This window comes from Anomalospiza imberbis, chromosome 2 (genome assembly GCF_031753505.1).
Source record: "Anomalospiza imberbis isolate Cuckoo-Finch-1a 21T00152 chromosome 2, ASM3175350v1, whole genome shotgun sequence".
Lineage (NCBI taxonomy): Eukaryota > Metazoa > Chordata > Aves > Passeriformes > Viduidae > Anomalospiza > Anomalospiza imberbis.
In genome coordinates, this window is record NC_089682.1 from 26718898 (window position 1) to 26737294 (window position 18397).

At 39.1% G+C, this 18397-nt stretch overlaps 1 protein-coding gene across 2 annotated transcripts in view; it reads right to left on the bottom strand.

Moving 5' to 3' along the window:
• Nucleotides 1-1524: 1524 nt before the first annotated feature.
• RASA3 (RAS p21 protein activator 3) overlaps nt 1525-18397 on the bottom strand; it is a 129129-nt gene continuing 112256 nt past the window's right edge. The window contains exons 15-24 of one of the 2 annotated variants that reach the window (XM_068180237.1): nt 17472-17578; nt 16764-16841; nt 15765-15842; nt 15137-15210; nt 11389-11495; nt 10368-10450; nt 6722-6933; nt 5881-5984; nt 3952-4135; nt 1525-3372 (exon numbers count right to left, since the gene is read on the bottom strand). In XM_068180237.1, the coding sequence (XP_068036338.1) occupies nt 3297-3372; nt 3952-4135; nt 5881-5984; nt 6722-6933; nt 10368-10450; nt 11389-11495; nt 15137-15210; nt 15765-15842; nt 16764-16841; nt 17472-17578 (1103 nt within the window). In that variant the 3' untranslated portion in view covers nt 1525-3296. Of the gene's footprint in view, nt 3373-3951; nt 4136-5880; nt 5985-6721; nt 6934-10367; nt 10451-11379; nt 11496-15136; nt 15211-15764; nt 15843-16763; nt 16842-17471; nt 17579-18397 lie in introns of both variants that reach the window. The other variant, XM_068180238.1, reaches the window with a different exon arrangement.

Here is an 18397-nt window from a genome sequence, read left to right on the forward strand (position 1 = left end):
TCTGGGTCCTGTCACTACATTAGTCCTGCCCTAGCACATTGCTTCAGCAAGGGAGAACACAGGCACAGGGAACTTCTTTGGCAGTAGGAGTCCCAGGAGAGAACAGCCCAGCTTTTAACTATTTTTCTATCAAAAATAATTTTGTTGTCTTTCAGCCTTGGACAGAGCAGAGAAGAAAACTGGCCTGATGTGCTTATTTATGCCTATGTGAGTTTTTTTTTGGTTTTTTTTTTTTTTTTTTTTCTTTTTTTTCCTTATTTTCTTCATTCCAGACACAAGGGATGCTGTCCCAGGTTTCCCAATCAAGCTATTTCTCTTGTGGGTAGGATTTCTGAAGATAGCATCAGAAACATATGCTGCAGACAGACAGGAGATAAAGGCTAAGCAAGTACTGGAAGCCCAGTTTTAACACAACCCCCTCACCAAACACATGGTGTTATGCTGTAAGAAAAGAAGATTTCAAAGATTTCCTATTGACTTAAGCTATGTTAGCAGGAGAAGAAAATTATTGTATACACCAGATGAGACTGAGTGAAAAAGATACAGAGCTGGAAATGGTTTTACAGTAATTCTGCATTTAACTCTTCTCATTTCTTACAAATCTTGTGTCAGTTTCCTACCACATTTAATGTAAAAATTTGTTTTCAAAACAAGTTTAACAGTTCCACAGCAAAACCCCACTATTGCAGTTAAGTTCACCTTCACCAGGACACTGGTGATGTGTCTTCCACCATCAGTTTGGTTTTTGTTCCTGGATGTGGTTTATCTGTTAAACCACTACTGTCACTCAGCTCGAGTGTGCCTGCAACAGCTCAGCCCCAGAAGCTTCTCAGAAGCACATGCCTGGGTTCTGCTGAGAGACATCCACCACAGCAGTGGGAGTCACCTTCAACATGAGCTGAGTGAACACACCCTGAATGCCAGTCAGCAGCTTTCCCTCCTGGGGGGCCATTGCCCAGCCTCCCTGGAGCCCTCCCCAAGAGAACCTGTGTGTGCAGCTTGTCACACATCTCAGAGCCAGAGTTCCGTGCACACGACTGTCCTGAGAGGACTGGTAAGCTCCAGGAGTATGACTAGCACAGACCTCAGCAAGTCCAAGGCTTTGGCACAGGACAGGTCCTAATCAGAAGGGTGGTGGTTCCATAGGTCTATGAGCCAATCCATAGGCATGCAGGGTGCTGTGGGCTCAGCTCATTCCTCCTGTCCTTTCAACATGGTCTCAGCTCTGTTACTGTGCAGTAACACAAGGAACCAGTTCAAGATGCCTGACCTATCTGAGCAAGCTTGCTTTGCTAAGGTAGTTCATGGCTGGCTCAGATGCCCAGTCTGGTTCACTGCAGAGTCCCATGGGTACAAGCTGATAAGAAAAGGGGTGGGTGGGGATGGGATCAGGAGCAAGGATGGGACTTGGCAGGTTACACTCACAAGGATCTTCATCCATGGCCCCCACTCTCAGCAGATGCTTTGCCAAGAGGCATGCTGGTGGCCACTGAGAATTTAAAAAGACTCCAAACGTAGACACAATTCTCAGAAATAAACCATTTCTTTTAATTGGCAAGTAGAACACACATTACAGGTCATTAGTATTTTAAAAACAATATTAAGTTACAAATACATGTTAAAAATTGCAGTTCATGGCAGCTAAAAGCTTGGAGTCCTAAATGCATCTTTTGCAATGCTTCATTACTTCCCTTTCCCCAGTCTGCTGGGTGAAGATGAATAAAAGATCATTTATCATCTACTAGAAGGTGGTCTACTATATATTCCAACAAAACCAAAACTTAATTCCTAAGAACATTACTAACAAACAGAGGCATTCGAAGTACTTTAGCCATCTTAAATCAAGTCAGGTGCAATGAGGACACAGTTAAGAATTATTCTTTAACACTTGAAGCAAGACAGACATCTTCACATTAAACTGATCAATGCTTTCTGATCCAACTCAGCTTAAAACCTGTACTAGCTTCTACCCCACAGAGGCCTAAAGTACATCATGCAGGCTTCCAAGCCATCAAAGCTAGATGTTTGTATATCAGACCCTTACACAGAGAAAAATTATGGTGTACAGCTAGACAATATACACAAATATGCATTGAATATTTAGAAGATCTTTATTCCTCTCCTTTTGTTGGTATTGGTGAGATACACAGCTCATTCCATTTTTACTATACTCATAGTATTAACAAGTTATCATTATGCATGTTAATATACTAAATATCATTTAACAAGTCTCTTTTAAAAAGTATTTAAAAACATTTTTGGAAAAGTAGAAATCTATTTTCCAGAAAAGCAAGTGGTACTAGGATAGCATGGACTCCAGTGCATAACATCCTTTCAGAGAAAACCCCTCCTGACAGCTTTTGTGCCTGGGAATCAGCATGTCTCAGCTGCCAGATTCATATTCTATTTGTCCTTCTCACTGTGGTGATAAAAGGTCATCGAAATCAGCTTACCTTGCCTTTCAGTCAGCAGACTTTCAAAGATTGCCATTCACTGGACTGTGTAAGAGACAGGTAACTTTGACATGAGTTAATTTCTTTCTTACTCCAATTTAAGAGAGTCAGTTTTATTATACTGCTGAGATTGCATCTTCAAATCCAAAGTCTGCTGAATGTGCCTGGAGAAATGACTTTGTATCTCAAAAATATCAAGAGTACCATTCAGATTTGAATTTCTATTAAAAACTGTGCACAGTTAGCAAAAATTACACTGCTGTAAAAACAAAAGGCCTGCTCCTTGGCCTGCTCAGAATACATGCTACAATGTACATGATTACACCAGAGGGATTTTTCTCTGCTTCTTTTCTAAATGCAGGCATTAAAAGTGAAGTGTTACTAAGCTTTTCCTAAGAGAGCACGCAGGGGATGGGATGTGGCATAATATACATTAATCAGAAACAAAAAACAGTAACAAACAACCTTTCTAGAAAATGCTGCATATTAGCAGCACGCTTGGTTTCCAAAACACAAGGAATTGCATGGGAGTTGTCAAGATGAAGTCCACACACCTTGATCATTGAACTGATCACTAGATTCCAAGAAACCAAAGCAAATTTAAAAATACACATGACAACTGCCTAGAAGGCAGGGTTTTATCATCTGTCAATAACCAGATGAATAAAGTGCATAGCAACTATTATAACAGTTTCTTGAAAAGAGAATACGTTTACCAAGTCTCAAAGTTTGTAAGCTTGACACTTATCCATACATTTTGCTACATGTGTGGCTTCCCTTTTATTTTGCTATTTAGCATCACTAATCAACCCTTCAGCACTGTCCTGTGATTTCCTTTGCACTTCATATGGAATGTGCTGAGATCTCTGACTGTTGCCTGATGTATGTCTGGAAGCTCTTGTCACCAATGGGATGTTCTCTAAAAGAAAAGAAAAAACCAGTATTACACATAGAGCCTTCTGTCAGGACATGAAAATGTCAGAACAGAAAGTGGAACACACAGGAACTTTTTCCCTATATTTGATTTTCAGAGTTGTAATTGTAGTGTTAATACTGCATTTTACTTGAGCTAAAACTGACTGAATTGATCCTCTTTTGTCAGCTGTATGCAGAATGCTTTATGTGTACACAAAATACAGTCATGTGGCTGTGTCAGCCACTCTTTCCATTTTTAAACCAACACTCCAAGATAAGCTGGTAAACACATGTCTCTTCTGTTATTAACTACTGCTCAGCTCACCAACATGGGTTCAAAATTTAAAACCAACAGTATAACAAACCCACATTTAATTTTTATTAATTAAATTGCATTAAAAAAAGCATTAAAAATTCATTTCAGTGCTTTAAAATATTGTGATATAACTCCTAAGCCACAGTGCCACTCTGTATGTATTTGCAGGACCTTCTTTGGACAAAGTACGGTGAAAGACAGAGCATAAGCAAGGGAAATAACATCTTCCAGGACCATTCCCCTCTTTGTACAACCCACTGTACTTACTGGCTTCCATACTTTGTCTTCTTAAATTTATCCCTCTTATATTGAGCATGCTCCTGCTCTAAATTTCCAACACCTTCAATAATCAGCTTTAGTGTTTTATATGTCTCCTTAGGGTCATCAATGATGAATGTAGAATACTCTTCTTCTTCAGGTCCATCATATACAGATTTGCTCCCACAGGCCTCTGGAGAAAAAAAAAATAAAGTACAATAATAGATATGAGGCAGGAGAAAAAGCAAGACAAGCAGACTAAGAATATTCAGTCTGCGGTTCATACAGTTTCTTGGTTTGCTTCTGTATGACCACCACAGAACTGTGGCTGACATCAACAGCAGAAGTTTTGCTGGGCTGTTAGGAGGCACAGAGGGTGTCCCATGCCCATTCCCTCCTCCTCATCTTGTATGGAAAGGGCAGCAATCCTGGCAGCTGCTCCTGGCTTGGTGGGAAGCTGTCCTTTGCTGCACAGGCAATGCTTTCATCTCAACTGCCACTATCTGCACCCCATGCACACATTTTGGAAACTCTTACACAGGCCTGCCTCTGCCACTGTGCTGCAGGGCTGGCCCGCACAAAGTCAAGAATTCACTTGTTGGGACAGGTTCCACCCCCAGGCAGCAAGTACAGGCTGAATTTGAAAACATTACAGGCTGAAGTAGTCATGGTTTACCACATTACCCCTAAAAAATTCATACAATAAGCATAAGCAGAATACGCCATAACTACTGCCTGTCTGCCTGCTTCATGGCATATCCAAAGGGGCAAGTTAAACTTCTGTACCTTCTGATCTTACCAGGGAGCCTTCCTGACTAAGAGATCTGGACACTGACTACACAATGATCATCCACAACATAGTACCCATGTGATCTACTCCTGCATTGCAGCAGAGTGGGGAAGGAAGGGAAAGGAAGGGGAGGGAGAGTATTTTACTTTGTCTCTCCTTCTAGCTTTACTGCTGTCCCAGTCTCAGCTTTTAAAGTCCCTTCCCCTTGCTGCACTGCCTGTTCCAGACCTGTGTCCTTTTCCCCAACACTGAAACTCGATGCTGGCTCTGGCAGAGAGGATTCGAAACAGAGGAAAGCTGGGCACTGGTTCAGACAGCTCGGAAGTGGTGAGGATCTTGAGTTTGCAATTGCACAGCAGCCAGGAACAGATTAAAGTGCTTTCCAGTCTGTGTGTTTGACACCACTGGCTTATCTCATATTATAAAATAAAATCCTATTTAAAGATCAGTGCCACAGTGAAGGCTTCCCCGCCACTCCCTGAACTAAACTGAGATTTTAAGTCTGGCACTGTGTACACCGGATACTTCTCTGGCATGCCTACTAGTACCAATTTCCTCTGCTGTCTCTTCTTTCTTTTATCCTTTCCATCACATCTCTACTTCCCTCAGCTGCTGAAAGTTTCCCAGCCAAAACTCCACTTTTCAACATTTCACTGGTCATCCTCAATGGGTAATTCTGAGAGAGCCTTTCCAAAGCAACCATTTGTATCCAGCCTGTTCTTAGGCTCAGAAACAGGGAATGTGCATGCACATGACTTCTGGTAACACAAAACCATATTCCACTGAAACCTCAACTTTACTGGTGCAAGTTCTTGTCAGGATCAGTAAACCTCTGGTTCTGAGCTAGCTCTGATTTGTCAATTCAGAGCCTCCAAGCAATGCTCTGTGCCTATGCTATTTCAGGATGATGTGGTTAAGACCATATTTCAAACAACTGTTAGTACGCAAAGAACTTTTTACAGACCACGAGACTGCACCAAAAATAATACACACAACTGCCTCAAGACAGCAGAAGGGGAAACAAGTGGAATAAAGGCCACTTGTTCTAGGATGTGATTTGCAAGGCTGGTCAAACCAGAACATACAGCTTTCACAGGTATTTTTGCCTTGGTAAGTGAATTGGAGATGCAATGATTTTTAATCCTCACCTTGCATTTTTTCCAATTTTGGCATATACAGGTTGAAAAGAGAGTAGATGCGTTCAGTTTCTCTATCTCCATCTATATCCAGTTGTATATTTGCTGGCAGGCCTCTGTAAGGCATCAGGAAGAGAGGTAAAAGTTATATGCTAAACAGTGTATTATGGCACATAAAGCACTTAACAAGAAAAACAAAGTGAGTTCTTATGAAAGCCAACAGACTGTAACAGAGCTCAAAACCTTCAATTTTTTCCCAAAAGAAGACAAGTTCAAACTTCTTTATCCCTCTATTTATCCAGCACCCTTCCACTGACTTGAAAGAAAAGACTGTATCGGTATCCAGATAAATTTTGGTGAATTAGTCAGCTACAACCAGATGGAGGAGCCAAAGCACTGAACTTCCAACTAACCAGGTCTTAGAATATTCTAACTATCACTACAGTCTTGTGACTTCTCTCAGTTTAGATGAAAATTGCTTCCTACAAACCAGACAGTACATCTTTGTTTAAGAGAGAGCATGGACAGCCCCCTGAAAAGATCAGTTCAGAATTAAATCTATCAGCAGATGAGTGCTTCAGGAATTTACAAACAGGATATTGAAAGGATCTCAGCCATTTTTATTAACGACAGATGATCAAAACCAAAGTATTTTTAATCCCATAATCACCTCCTATCACCATCTCTAACTCTAAAAAGTCAACATTTCAATCCAGACATGCAGAATCAAGAATACCAATAGATGGCCTTTGAACACCTGTACATACACCTGGCAAATCTTGGTTAACTGTGCCCCTGCAAGTCACATGTAACCAAGGCAGTAGCTACACCAATGGCACGTTAAAACCCTTACCCTGTGCAGGGTGTGCAGCCAGGGGTGTTGTCTGCAGTAGCTTTACAGCAAAGCCAGTGGCCATTGAGATAGGCTGAGGGATGGTAGACGGTGAGGCGCTTCTTGTTGCACTGGCTCACTTTGGTGAGGATATCAATCCAGTCCTTGGCCTCCACACAATTATTTGCTTGGATATACAGGACCCTCCTTTCAGGCTGGATCACCTGGAACATCTGCAAATAATCCAGGGAATAAAGCACAAGAATGAGTCAGTGAACCTAGGACTAGACTTGGAGTGAAGATTTATTGCAGGAAAAACGCAGCATACTACAAGAATGGACCAATAAATATATTTCAATACAAAACCAAGCAGCAAATGTGCCCTTAAAAGAACAAGACCTTTCACCTGGTACAAGGAGTAAGATACCATTCCTGTAGGAGATGATTTACAAATAACTAATATCAACTTGCTGCTTGGGTCTCAACAAGATTTGTTGTCAGCCTCGGGGAAGCAATTTTAGTAATGCTGCAACTCCAAGTTTTGGAAGGCTGACAGAAGAACCCAGCGCTGGCCTGAAAGGAAACGCTCATCAGCAGAAGGCAGAAAAGAGAAAAATGAGAGTTTGGATCCAGCCTTAGTGACAGCTTTGCTGTAGTACTGCATTTCTCTAGTCCTTTCAGTACCTGCTTCAGCATGACCATTGCCTTTTAGTAACTTCCATGCTTCTGTACCCAAATATAGCTGCTATTAGAAGATCACAGAAATACTGCTTCTCTTTGATTGACAACAGGCGGTTTAAATAATTACATATTAATTCTGTGTTACAGCTTGACCACTGAAAATCTTAACTAAAGCTATTCAAAACAGCTTGCAACCTAGAAGGGTATTTACTTTCCTCCTCCTGAAGAAGGAAATCTGTGATGCACTGCCTTATTGGTTGATTTCACTGATCATGCATTGAAAATTACTAAGCTCAAGTTAGCAATCCTAGCTGCAAATTTTGGAAAGATAATTTCCTCTAGCTTCTGCAAATGCTTAAAGCATTTTCTTCTCTCTTTCAGGTATGTCTAAATTATCTCCCTCTGCTCTACTTCTTCACTTGATTATTCAAATCATTAGACATTACATTGCCCATATCATATGGAATACAATTTTCCAAACAGCTGGTTTTGTTGTGCTGTTTTAAAAAGAAAACCAGAGAGGTGCACACACACACACAAAAAAAAAAAAAAAAAAAAAAAAAAAAGAGCTCAACAAAAACCACACAAACAAACCAAACAATAAGAACAAACCAAACTCAACAAAAGTGAAATTTGCCTTTGTTTGTTACATTGGCCTGAAATATTGGCTTGAGTTCTGCACCTAGCTGGTTGGGAGAATCTTGCAGACCAGTACCAAGCACAGTCCTTTCTTCCTTTGTGACACTTTAAAATGTGCATCATGCCAAACAGCAAAGGGAAAACTCAAACAACCACTTCCCTGTATTTAGCAGGGAAGCACTATTGGCAACAGACAATTGGTCTGATATTGGTCCCTAATGGTATCAGACAATGGTTAGAAAGGCACAATACACCACGGCAGTGTAGGAGCTGCTTGGTGTGAGCAGTCCAGCAGTGCCAACTACACACCAAAGAGTCCTTTCAATAAAACTCTTCAGGGCATAACTGGCAATTTGAGTTTGGGATGGAAGGAAGAAAAAGGAAGACGGGAACACGCAGTTCAACTCCCTATTAACACAGAGCTACAAGGAAAAGAATTTTAATGTCCTGCTGGGCTAAATGGAGCCTCCTGCATTGCAACAAGGAACAGATTTAAGGAGTATGGCTTTGTGTAAGAGGATATCAACCAAAGCGATCCAACATATGGCAACAGTTACTGAGAAGCCCACAACTAAGCCAAGAATTTTAAGTGGCTGCAAGACCTTTACACTACCAAAACCACCAGATGCCTCTCAAACAACACAGAAGACCCAAAAAGTACTTAAAGCCACCTTCACATTCCCCAAACTGTGCTTAAGAACAAAGGCTACTGGCCTTACTGCCAGACAGGCAGGTTTAACATGAGTGAGAAAGACACACTTGGTACAATTCAGAACACAGATACACCGACAGTATTTATGCAAAATGTGAATTTTTATCACACAAGCACCCACAAGGGAATATCCATTGCAAATACATCTGCTGTGGTGTTCTGAGAATTCTGATCTTGCTGCAGTAATCTATTTATGTATGGCAAGAAAAATAGGAATATATTAGCACAAGAAGGTGGTAACATTATTTTCTACTGTTAATGGAAAGACTGAATCTTACTTTCTGGAATGGATGTAGTCACCTTGATTTCCCAGGTAATACTGAATTTAAGCAACTAAAACAGCACATGGCTTTTGATGTTAACAATAAAGGTATATTTTTCCGATAATGAATCTTCACAATGCAGACATATTTTGGATGCTCAGTCTAGCTCAGTACACTCAGCATAAGTTACAGAACTGTAGCTCACTCCTCTCTACAGTGAGTTTTATCTCAACTGTGTGGCTGCATTCAGTTCAGTCAAGTTAGTTTGCAGAGTGCAGTTGGCAACAGTTCATCACATGTTACAGTTGCCTTCTGACAGCCTAAATTATTTTGCAGCTTGGTTGGTTTTTTCCTGTGTAGTAGTTACAAACACCAGAGCAAACTACAGCACAATCGAGATGCGTTCTAGAAGCTCCACGTTTTAGCAGAGAGAGAGAGAGAGAGATGTTACCAAAATAATACCTAAAACTGGGAAATAATGAAGAGCCTAGAATTGTATTTCACTTTTTAACAAAGAGCTGTTTGAGGAACCTAATATCTAGGGCAGGATTGAGCACTGCCCTGCATGGTGCTCACAAGCAGTGTGCATAGCAGGAAAGTCTTAAAGGCAGAAAAAGATAAAAGTCACAACCATTTATACATGTAAAAAAGTCTGTAGTAGATGCATGTTCAGAACTGGAAAAAAAAAACTGAGCTTTTTTTTTTGTTTAATTTTAAATACAATTTTTAAAGCACTGGACTCAGTTTTACAGGCAGAGGTGTATGAAAAAAGTTCCCAACACCACTCAAACTGATCAAGTCTGTTCTTACACAATACAGAAGTTGGCAGTAGTGTTCCATGCATGAGAAATACAGCTGTATTTTATTCCCTAATGTGGCAATCAAAATGGCAAACCATATTACCACAGCACAGATGTTGTTTTGGGACATAACCTAACCAAAATTAAATATAAATATAGAAATCCATATATATACACTCATGAACCAATAAAGAAACCTAACCACTAATAAAGAAGTTGTGATTCTTCACAATTATAAGTAGCAAGTTCCTTCTCACCAGAGAGGCTTGGCAGAAAGGGCAGGGACTCGATCATCTTACCTGTGTGTGTGACCTTACAGAGCTGACAGCTGATCAGCAGTGCTCAGTACTGAGTGTGCTGCAGATCACGAAACCCAAAGACTGCTGACTGGGCTGTTAAGAATCTGAATGGGCTGTACTTTTGGAAATTCCTGCTACTATATACAGAACAAGCAGCTGTGGTTGTACATCTTTCAACAGAAATCCAATCCAGGTTACAGAAGGGAAAAAGGCGATTAGGCTGGTGGATCTGGAGCAGCCCAACAAATACATCAATGAAGATGACCTACTTACATTTTTCATTTTGAAGGATTCCTCCTCTAGTCTTTCCACTGCCAGAATGTTTTCAATTGGAATGCTACACAGAGGGTGATCACCTGCAAAACAAACAGACACACAGATATTGAGCCACTTACTCACAACTCATCTTCACTTTTTGCCCTTTTACTAAGGGCTAATTCTGTTTCTTTGAAGATCATTTTGACTGCCTAAGAAAAGAAGGAAAATCTTTCACTCAGCAGGCATTTGCTAGCATGGTCCTTAAGTATTATCTTAAGTACATTTCTTTTTTCAGCTGCACTACCTTACACTAGCAAACCTCTTAGAAACTGATTACTGCAGCAGGACACGATATTTTTACTGCAAAGGTGACAATTAAATAAATCATTCCTGTCAGCTGAACTGAACTAGTGGTGATGCAAGATCTCAAAGCTGAGTGTGAAATAATGACTGGCATGATCTGAACATACTTCCTTATCTTTCTTCCTCCCCATGTACTTGCATGATGGAAGGAAGTGGTATTTCTTGTGTACTACTGAACAGACAGGAACAATTTGCAAGAAGCAAAATCTTTGCTATTAGGCAACATTATGTGAACACACTTTTAAAGTTCAAAGATTGCAGATGAATCCTTGTCTACTGTATCCAGTTGTGCCAACACTACAGAAGTTATGAGCACATGCTGAGAAGCATCTGAGAATGTTCAATACAAACCCAAATTCCAGCTTAAAGTTTTTAAGTTTTGTTTCCTAGGACAATCTAGGTAACTGTGAAACCTACAGATGATGTTAATAACTGATATTAGACAAATATTATCAAATACTTTGCTAACTTAAAGGGTATTATGCTATCCAAAAAGCTTCTCTAACTGTCAATACCGACACTAAAAAAGAGCAAGAACATACAGGCTGACAGACATGCCTGCACTGTGTCTTCTACAGTTTCAGATCTAGATCTCAGTCTTCTACACCTACACAATCCTTATGTTTAATCTTTACTTCAATGTATCAAAATAAGACTGGCAAACCTTTGTTACCTTTGCTTTTCTGATAGGTAAACTCATGGTTTGTCAGGCGAAACCATCTCTTCTTGAAGTTTTTCATACCAAATCGTTTTCTTCCTTGTGCTCTCTTGATCATGAACCTAGTGAACAGGGCACCAATTGTTACAATACATGCTTATGTATGTAGATTTACACATATATGTGTATACTTACAGATATGTCATAGCACTTGCAAAGCTTTAGGAGGTGACACAGAGTGTTTTCTAATTACTGAGGTCTTTTCTTGGCAAGGAAAAGTGTCACATTTGGACAGGTTTAGTGCATCTATTAGTTAGGTCTGTAATTTTTCCAGATCTAGATGAGGGGCAAGACACGTAACTTGACTTGTAGTTAGTTAACTGAGCTGCAGTTTGTGCCCTTTCTGCAGTTACAAATCCAGCTAAATGGTTTCCTAGTACAGCAGAAAAAAAGGCAAAACACGGTTAGTACTGCTCCACTAAGTTCGACCTGTTGACTCTACAAGCATTTTTTTTTTAAGCTGTGAGAAAGCTCAAAAAGTTTAGACTATGTTTAATACTTAAAAGGCAGGTATAAAGCCACTGGAGCACAGGGACTGTACCCTTACATGCTTTAATCACTCTCAAGCTCTAGAAACAAAACCAGGATGTTCCACAGCCTCATTTGCAATTGCACATAGATACTGCAGTTGAAATGCAATTTCAGTAACATACAAAGTCATCTTATGGCTGGAAGGTAGACCACCCCCACCCCTTTTTCAGCAGATTAGGGGTGCTCATTTAGTGAGCTGTCAGTTTCAATTAATTTCAAATTTTAATGAGTTTATTGTGAAATTAGTTTACTGGGAGACTGTGATGCATCCACCACTTTCCTAACCACTAAATCAATCCAAAAGCATCAATGTGACTTTGGTGACTTCATACTGCTCATCATCACTTTTGTTAGATAAAAATGTGTCTGCATATGCAGTAGAGAGTTGATAACAGCAACTCTACACATTACATTAACTATTGTGCCAAATACAGAACTGCATAATGGAGTGGGTAAAAACTACTTACTAAAGAGTAGTTTTTATCAAGTAGGAAGGCACTATACAGCACAAAGAGCACACAGGGAGAACAGCGAATGACCTGGTTTAAGATTTTTCAATAGCAGAGCTAAAATGCTTAGAACAGCGAATATTGTTTCTTGCTCCTGGTATCTTCAGTCACAAATAACTACAATACATCTGACCAAACCACAGGTCTGTTTAAAGCTCAAACAGAAACCCAAGTTCCTTCAGACTTTAACTATTTTGTAACCAGCTGGGCTGGTGCCTGCTGCTCATTCCAAGCTGTGTGGGCAAAAACTGACAAAGAATGTCTACAGCAGCAGATTTTTTTTAACTGGTTATAGTTACACAGCTCTCATTCTTAAAATGGTCAGACAGTTCTGTCTTGGTCCTTATTCTTGGAATACTTGAGGAATATTTAATAACACCATGTGATTCAGGTCGTCACCAGGCCCACTGGCAGTAGCCCTCATAATTCCAGCTTAAGGCAAATTTCAAAGGAAGAACTGATACCCTTGGGCAGGACAACATGTTCAAGTTAGTTTCTAATCCTCCTCATGCCAACTTAAAGGTGACTTAAAATTGCAAACTCCTACAGAGCCTCCCTTCTTTGAAAAAGCAAACTCTATAAGGCAGGGCTAAGAGCACATTTCAAATTAAATTCTTCATAGGTGACATAGCCAAGAGAAAAATGTGCTTTTATTTTCCAGAGATAGGTGAATAGTATTCAAAGTCACAGAAGTTATAAGGTCAACTTCTTCATTTCTAGCAATTGCAGAACGTATTAGAAGTCAGAACAAATACAAGCACAAAGGGAGAAGAAGTCCAAGATTAAATCCATTTCAATACAAGGTGGTTGGAGATACTCTTTCTTCTCATGTTTATGAGAGACCTGAATCTGGATCTGCCTTAGCTTTGCTTGGAAGTATTGACATGTCCTTTTCACCACCACCAACAAAAAAATAGTTCTCCTTTTCATTCTCTTCCTTTTGGAGAGACCCAGGCAGCCAGCTGTTAAGCAGTGATGGCATGATTGATATCAGCAAACCCAAGTGCCAATGACTAATCTTTTCAATCAAAAGTACTTATGATATTGCTTTCCATTTGATACTCTTAATAGAGGAAAAGATAGATTAAAAACACAAAAGCAAGCAAACATATTGCAAAGGCAAACAGAAACCCCACTAACAGCCATTCAGTCTGGAGAAGAATCAAATCAAAGGCTGTGAGAAGTCCCACAACAAAACATGGCAATAATGCAAAATACAAAAAAAAAAAAAAAAGAAAAAAAAAAAAGAAAAATACTCTGAAGGCCACTTCTTAACCTTGAGAATAATTTACATGAATACTAATTAAGAAGTGCCTAGAAAATGCATGGCCTCTTCATCACTTTCAGTAAGTTCTTCATGATGCATACACTGCTTCTTGGTGCCCTTCCTACAGACAGAAATCCTTTATTCTCTATTTACAGCAAGTTTTTGTTTTTCGGAAAATAAAATAAAAGGTCAACATCAAGAAATGGGTAACTCAATGTTCTCTGCTGGGTTTACACAGGCATTTCAGGATGGTTAAACAGAGTACTTCCTCCCCAAAGTTAAGTCAGACAAATCTACTGCTGCAAAGGACATGCTGTCAGCCAGTAGCTACAGCAAAGCAGCAACTGCCTCTACCATCTTACCTGCATGAACTATTACCATCAACTTTCTTTACTGTTAGTTTAAGAGTCCTTACAACAGCAGCCACAGGCCGAGCAAGAAAAGACAGAAAAAAATCAGACAGGAGCAAAAGAAAGACAGAGGCAGAAAAAATGTTTTACAGTTAGAGGGTAAATGTTACAAACTATAAACTTATGTTGAAAACCAAAAGGATGATAAATGCACAGAATTAAATTAGACAAAATTGCTTCTAAGGACAGAGGTTTATCAGAGAAGTGAACTGTCAAGGATAAATAGAAGAAGCAGTCATGTTTTCACTGAAAATGTAGTTTTTGCATTACTTAAAACAACCATGAAGGCTTACTTTCAAACAGTATCTGAGCTTACTGAGCTCTGACAAATTTGGATTTTTTTGACTTTTTTCCTCCCAGTTCAAAGAAGCTGCACTTAGATGATCTTAACAAACCAGTTTTGTAACAAAAAATGTCAACAATTGGTAACTGAAATTAACACAGCATATGGAACATACTTCCAAAAAAAGGAAAGGTACTAAAACTACAAACTGTTCCAAGCACATGTCAAATTTTCCTCAAAATGGCCATGATAATAGTTAGCATATGTATCTCATAGGGCAGAAAAAGCAAATTCTGTTTGCAGGCTTTGCTCTCATTAAGTTATTCAGTATCTGTCTTCAGTCTTCCACTGTCTTCACGGTGGAATTTTACAGCTTTTCTTCACTAGAGTTCAGGAAGAAGATCCCAGCTTGATTTTAATACAATGCTGAGTTTATTTTGCCTTAGCTAAGCTAATTAAGTTCTACAGGCTTCTCTTTCCCTCCACTTATTTCAAAACACATTTATATTAAGATGTTTAAATCAAATGAAAATATGTTCAAATCAGCTATAGCAACCATAGAGAGCAGAAATTGCCACACAAGAATTCTCCTACATTCTTCTCTGATTGCATGAATGGAACAGGGGTGGCAGAAAAAGAGATGGCTGCCTTAGAATGGTAGTAAGCACACGAGTAGATGGTTTTGTTGCACATGCATACTTACCCTTCTTTAAGCAATATAGGTTGCTCTATGCTTTTGTGATCTCTTCTTCCTGAAGATGAAATTAGATCTAGAAACTAAAAGGTGAACAAAAAGCAGATGTAAAAATGACAGGACCACATGACCCAAATTAAAATCTTTCAGCATTTGCACATCACAGACCTATGAGAGTATTTGTAAAAGTAGTTAAACAGAAGGTAATGGCAGAAGCTTGAGGAATCTGGGAGGTTTCCTGGGTTGCAACCTAAAAACAGAACAAATGCTCTTAAGCAGCAGAACTGCAGACACCCAATACTTCTTGTGCTTCTCCTTTGTTATATGGACCTTTCACTTCCTTTTGGACTAATTTTTGGACTCATTTTCATCACAGATCTGAAGCATTCTACAAAGTACACACATCTCAAAAGCTCTAAGCAGCAGATTGTTAATCCAACCTATTTATTAACTAGAAATATAAGCAAAGAAATTTTACTATTGGCTTGTTAATTTATTAAAAGTTTCTTGAATATTAGTTACCAGGATTCTGGTTTTCTCAACACCCTTCCTGGTTTACCAACAGTATGTATTGTTTTCAAGGATTCAACTTCAACAGCACAGCAGGATTTTTAGAACCTTCAGAAGTACTACTTACATTTTTTACTGCATCTGCATATTTCTGTTCATTGAAATAGTCATAAAATGTAGCCATGTAAGATTCCTTGAAATTGGCCTGAAATACAAAGCCAAAACCATGCATATCATCATACAGTTTATACAGAAAATATTATTGTTAATAGCAGTAGGTTAGGAGTAAAGCTACTGCAGATAGACAGGGTTTTTTTCTGGCCAGAAGTAAAATAAGCAAAGGGCTACTTTCATGTTATACAGCATACATTCAATAGTACCAAACTTTTATTTCAGAGAGGCAGCAGAATGCCTTTCATATGTTCAGTCGCTACAGTTAATAATGCATTCTTCAAATGCTTCAAAATTCTGCTTTGGCTTTAAATTTTCCTCCTGACAATAAGTGTAAGAAGAAGAATTCTACTGTCTTGAAGGGTTCATAACTGAGGTACACAGTCACCCACAGCTGCCTGTGTGAATCCTAACAAGACACCAACCACCCCAAATTACTACCAGCTACAGCAGTGTGGTGCCTTAGGTATACTTATTTCAATCAAACATCCAGAGTATGGGCATCTAGCTCTAATCTCACCACTGACAGAAAACTGAACTGGTAAGAAAAGGAAAGTATAGCCCTTCCCCTTATTGGGTGACTTTTCTCAGTTGAGTTTTAAAATGCTGAAACAATCTCTTAAGCCCTGTAGAGCTGCTAATCATGTATCACAGATAAGTAGAGAACTTCACAGGTTGTCCTGATCATTGTCTTTCTTCCAAAGGAAGGAATGAAGAGCTCTGAAACAGACTTCTAGATTGATCACACAATTTTGCTTTACTGAAATCTAGTTCAGATTAAGATAGATTTAGTTTTCCTCTAAACATGAGAGGCTGATAATCAAAGCAAACACAACCAGTTTTGCATGAGCCTAGTGCAACTCAAGCATTTTAAAGGCTTAATTACAATTAAGGATTAAAGATTTAAAAAATCACTTTCTTAAATTAAGTCATTAAATGATAATAGCATACTTACAGATTTAGATTTTGATAAGCTGCCTAGTGTTTGAATGGTTTTAGAGATAAGTGTCAAAGTTCGAGAAGTCTGAGGATCCTAGGAAAGAGAACAATATTATATGGACTAGCTATTTAAAATAATCAGTAGAGGAAGGTAAACTATATTTCTTCTTTCTTGTTTCACTTGCAGAACAGTAACAAAAATTAGAAAAGACCCCTAATAAAACACTGCAGGCAAAAAGTTGCTTTTATGTTAAAAGGTTTTTGGCTTGTAAGCCATCACGCTCCATAGCTTCAGAGATCCAAAGGCAATCACTTACAAAACAAAAACAAGGCTGTCCACGTCCTCCCCACTCCCAGTAAGAACAACTACTCGAAGCCTGACATATGTTGTTTAACATCCAAAATATTTCTAACACTGCTGCCAATCAAGCCAGCATTAATGTGATGTGGCAAGAATGAAGCAATGGCCCTTTTTTCCACAGTAGCTTAGACCATCTACCTTGTTTGTCCTTAAATTTCACTCTTCTTCCAATATCTCCCAAGTTCTTCACTTACAAAGTCATTCAACACATGCTTCATATCCAAGACAGATATAATAGATCTTTGGACTAACAAAGGTACTTTTCCTAAAGGCTATTAAAAGAACTGAAGAAAGAATCTCGATAGAGACACTCTGGTGACAGAACCATAAACACAGCTAGGAAAAAACTGATACAATACTTACTGGATGGTGTGGTGTAAGCTGAAAGAGGTTTGGAGAAAGAATGGCAGGAGCAAAGAACCTCAGGAAAATAAAGCTGCTGACAGCTGTGTACCTTACATCTAGGTCACCTATTAAAAAAAAAAGACCTCTACTCAGCATTTCAATAATCCTTCCTGAAAAGCCTCATGAAATTATCAGAGCCTTGAGAGAGCTAACTCCAGCATGTGCTGGATAATGTATGTATTTGCAAGTTACAGGATTAACCGATGACAGAGGATTTGGAGCCAGAGATCAGCTAGCCTAACCCAAGGAAATGTCAATGAGAGCCTCTTTAAAAATAACCAGGTTCATAACATAAGCTGCAAGAACACCATTCATTTTTCCACCACACAGGGAATTTTACAGACATCTGCTATTCCATATATGCACTGAAGTATGATGAATAATTTACACAGTTTATGAAACGTTCAGCACAGAGGCCAAGTCTCAGTTACCTACTTACAGCTCTAAGCACAAATGTTGTACAGACTCCTAATGTATCTCTTCCGGTTGGTAGGTACAGATAATACAATTTACTTATTTATTTGAACATAAAATAAAGAGCATGACAGCAGAGTCAATGGTTTTCCGCTTGAGCTTGCCTACTCCAAAGTGACTGTTTAAAAGCTGAACCCATATTACTCTAAAACTTTCCTACTGTAATCTGCTTCCCTTCATGAAAATACATAGCTTGGTTGTTTTGCTTAAATCTGGCTTTACATTGCCCACTTACTCTCACAGAGTCAAAACAACTGAGAGGGACTGGAAAGAACTCTCTTGACAGCCAGAAAACCTTTGCAGCACGTGGGCTCCTAGAGCAGTGAGCTTGCAGCAACTCCAATTTATAGACTGGCTTTTATTACAGATTGACATATAATCAGAAAATAATTCCACTGCATGGAATCTGC